General features: G+C 46.6%; 1 protein-coding gene across 1 annotated transcript; it reads right to left on the bottom strand.

The window, feature by feature from the left end:
• Nucleotides 1–1,054: 1,054 nt before the first annotated feature.
• LOC147425569 (indole-3-acetic acid-amido synthetase GH3.5-like) lies at nt 1,055–3,853 on the bottom strand. Its single transcript, XM_086499579.1, has 4 exons — nt 3,339–3,853; nt 2,969–3,070; nt 1,985–2,856; nt 1,055–1,864 (listed from the first exon to the last, which is right to left on the bottom strand). The coding sequence occupies exons 1-4, from the start codon at nt 3,758–3,760 to the stop codon at nt 1,260–1,262; spliced, it is 2,001 nt and encodes a 666-aa protein (XP_086355705.1). The 5' UTR covers nt 3,761–3,853; the 3' UTR covers nt 1,055–1,259.
• Nucleotides 3,854–4,339: the final 486 nt, after the last annotated feature.

Here is a 4,339-nt window from a genome sequence, read left to right as displayed (position 1 = left end):
AAATTTTCTGATCAAATCTCTCCAAGGATAAAAAAGTTGTAGCTTTTCATAGGATGGAAATGCTCTTGTTTGCAAGATAATTTGTGACTAATTACATGCTGAGCACTCAAAACGGATCTCAATTGTCAAAAAGGAATAAAGATTAGAAAATCTCGACCAATCCAACCAAAAGAGATACAAGGGCATTTTGGGAATTTTTGAAATTTGAGGGGTATTTTGAGAATTTCCCTTCGTTTCATGGTGAGGGTGGAGCGAAAAGTGGCAAGTCACCAGCGAAGCACGATCTCTAAGCCAGACGGAGGGCGCGAATCCCAATGCGAGTAGGAAGGCATTATGGCATGGGGCGTAGCAGAGAGTCGACAGCCGGAGAGAGACTAGCTCATTCTAAATATTGGACTCTCAAGGATGTGGCATCCTTGAGAGCCTGCCATGTGGCCGCGGGGACAACCTGTTTAGTAGGTGAACCGATCAAAAGTTGGTTTATTCGCGGTGATGTTCATTCACCAAAACTGTTTAAACACACGCTATGAATATTCGCGGTGATGTTCATTCACCAAAACTGTTTAAACACACTCTATGAATGAGCACAATGCTGGTTTGTGCTGGCTGAGGTTTGAATCCAGGTGGGCACGTCTGCAGGCTCGGTTCATTCCAGCAGGGTATAGACCACGGCGCTGAACAGCAGCCCCGCAATACTATACTTATACAAATAATTTTGAGGGGGGGGGGGGGGGGGGGGGGGGGGGGGGGGGGGGGGGGGGGCTGAGAGTCCAACATTTAGGCCAGGCTAGAGAGACTTGGGGTTTTTTTTTCTCAGAGCGAGCAGCGACGACTGCAAAGGTCAGAGTTCGATAGCCATGGTGGCTTTGCTTGGTCCGTGCGCTCTGAGAAGTTAGACTGCAGGGATCTACGAAGATTCTATCGAATCAGGGAGAAAGGAGCGACTAGGTGTGGTAGTAGGCTTATAATCGAATGGTTGGAAAATTGAAAAGTTTAACCAATTAATTCGGAGCAAGCAAGAGAAAAACGGAAATCTTTTGCACGGAATTTGAGAAAATAGTCTACATTTTTTAATAGAAAAACTTAAAATCGTGTTTGGAAAAGGATACTGTATAGCCTAATATATAAGCCTATACAAGATTGTAACAAGAGTGAAGTTACAACTCAATTATTGCTTGAGGGAAATATTATATTATTATCTCCTATAATATTATGGAAATCGCAACGTGTCAACCTAGAACTTCGAAGCCTGCACATCCTCAAGATGCAAGCGGGACGGCGGGGCGCCAGGTGGGGCAGCGAGGGCTGAGGTAGGCGGAGATGACCCGACAGTTCATAAGTTCGATGATGGGCGCTGCTTTCACACAGCGCGGAGTCTTGTACTGGTTGATGGAGGCGCCGCAGCTGACACAGTGGTCCATCAGCAACTCAAAGCTGCCTGTCTTCACCACTCGGATTTCTAGCGGCCCAATTGACCGGTCACTGACGCGCCCTTGCCGGTACACCGAGTCCAGCTTCTCCTCCACACTCCAACAGCACTCCTCCAGCACTGCCTTCATCTCATCCCCATTAACTCTATCTCCACCAGTTGTAGTATTATTGTATTCCAGCTCCCAGAACAGCACGTAATGAGCTGGGATTGTACCCAAATCCACGTAGCTTGTGTACTCGACGAGCTTCATGTGAGTCCCAATCAAGTGAGCCGTCGTCGCTGCCTCCACGGCCCGGTGCAGCGTGTGCTCGTCAGTCTTGTCGACGTCTATACTTAGTGCCACATTCTTTCGGCACACAAACTCAAACTGTGGAGCCTTGTTGTGGAAGCCCGTCACCCGCAGGATGTCTCCCACTCTGTAGCGGTACAACCCTATACTCACATCATCAAACCATAATTAAACTCTAATGATGAGTACCTTTGTAGAAAATATCTAGCGGTTAATTAGAGGATGATAATAATTATATAACCTAAAGCAGATCATGAGCTCACCTGCATAGGTAGTCACCACAATCTCATACTCACACCCTACTTGCACATCCACCAGCTCCACAAGCTGCTTGTCCTCATCAAGCATCTCAGATGAGGACTTTTCTTTCGTCGTCGTACTATACTGGTGAAATTTATTCCCACCTTCACGACTACTGTGCACTGGTAGAAACTCAAAATAGGCCATGTTCGGGACGATCGTGTATGAGACATCAGTAGGCTTGCAAAGAGGATGTAGATTGACACCAAAGTAGCATTCCGAGGATGCATACACGGTGCAGACAAGGGGCAATCCGCCACTGTACATATTCAGCGTCGGAATATATTGCACCATGGCGCCTGTCACAATAACATCGATGTATTTGGTTCGTGGCCAGATGAGTGATATGATGCCTTTCCAGCTGGAGCTTTCTTGGCATTTTGAGCAAATTCTAGCAATCTCATCGGCATTCTCCCCATTAGGACACATGGATGTAAGAAGATTACCGACAGCACGCCTCGAGGGCTCATGTGTGATGATATCGCTGAGCTTCCCTGTGCGAATATCAGCACAGAGTTGCTGCCAATTCTCTTGCAAGAAGCGGATGGCACGGAGAAAACCCGAGGCAAAGATAGCACCCATGCGCAGCACGTCGGTGCGATGCAAAAGCCCACATAGCATCTGGCAGTACATGCTTTGGAAGGAGTCTGGGCACAGTATGGTCTCATTAGGGCTTGTATACACATTGTAAGGATCGTATGGTCGCTCTGTGAACAATTGGCTCTTGTAGTAGCTGGTGAGGACGGGGCGTGCAAGCAAGCCTCCAGGAGTCTTCACCTCTGACTTGATGAAGTAGAAGAACATACCTTTGCCCTTGTCCAAGTCAGGTACGTATCTGCAAGCATGAGAATCCATAATTAGCAAGAGTACTTATAATGGGCAAAAGTGCATCTTTATACTGAAATACAGTAGAGGTACCATAATCGGAACTCGATTGCTACACTTACTGGTTCATGATGGGCATGAAAAAGCTGAAGAGGATGCTTTTCCTTTCGTATTCATCGTGGATTGTCGGAATCAACTTGCGCTCGCCTGCTGAGGTCCCTGAGCTATAATTATGAATCCATCAAAGAGTTAATATATAGCTTTTTCATGATCAAGAGGGTGGTATATGAATCTTGATTCAATATTTAAATGTGTCCTACAGGCAAATATAATAATGAAAGGTCTGGACTTGCATCAAACTAAGCTTAGCTTTTCGATTGTTAACAACAATGAATTTATTGCATTTCCAACTCAGGTAAGTGAGGTGTACGTTTTCTCTGTTTTTGCTCACACCAACTCTAGCTAAGTGGGAAATGTATTAAAGTGATATACCTAGTATGAAATTCAGAAATAGGGCATCCAGAGAGGATTGGTGAGGAGTCGCCGTTAGCGATGCGTTGTATATATGGCTGAAGGTCCTCATAGGTGATCATGGGGAGGAGTGATTTGAAGCTCTGGAGATCAGTCCTTCCTTGAAGCCCGTATCGTGCCAAGTACTCAGTGTGCGCATTTTGGCGCAGAATGGCGGAGAGTGTCTCGGTTTGAACAAGGTCAGCATTCTGCGTAAGGTTCTCGAGGAGAGCGAGGGCCTCACGATCGCTTCTGGGCATGGGCGGCTTCATTAATTCGAGAATGTCAAGTGATGGACTAAATTTAGGTTCAGGATGATCATGGGTGGCAGGTGTTGACGCTACAGATGGAGGCTCATGAGGAATAGTTTGTGTCAATGGCATAGTCTCTGATTTTTGAGCCATCGTATTGTGCTGATCAACGAGAAGTAGTATGATCAGAGCCGGAATATGATGAGAGCTTAGAAAGCTATGGAAGTCGAGGGAAGGACAGCTAGCTGGTGTGAAGTGCAAAAAGGAGCAGAAGAGGCGGTGAGGGTACAATGAGGGAGCACGACCTATATATACATACATGTACGTGTAAGTACAGAGGAAAGGGATAAGGTCCATAAGGGGAATAATTCTGACTCCTGTGTGTGTGTGTGTGTGTGTGAGAGAGAGAGAGAGAGAGAGAGAATCTGCGTGTGTACGTAGAGTGGGGTGCCCATCTGCGTGTGTAGCGTGGGGTGCCCGTCTCCCGGGTCTCCAGCCTCCCTCTCCTTCTCTTTGACCAGTTGGCCTTCCATAATTTGCTCGCGTGTGTGTAGGGGAGAGAGAGAGAGAGAGAGCGAGAGCGCTTATCGCCATCTCATCTCATCCTTATGGGTTCATACTACATTAATCGCTCATACTGGTGGGTTCTTATTTTATTAGCAGAATCTTTGCCTATACCTAAAACCTATTGCGCGCTCTAAAATCCCATCTGCACATTCCAAAACCAATGAT

This window comes from Adiantum capillus-veneris, chromosome 25, assembly GCF_014529385.1.
Source record: "Adiantum capillus-veneris isolate H3 chromosome 25, ASM1452938v2, whole genome shotgun sequence".
In the NCBI taxonomy this organism is placed as follows: domain Eukaryota; kingdom Viridiplantae; phylum Streptophyta; class Polypodiopsida; order Polypodiales; family Pteridaceae; genus Adiantum; species Adiantum capillus-veneris.
This window is presented reverse-complemented; position numbering and strand designations above follow the sequence as displayed.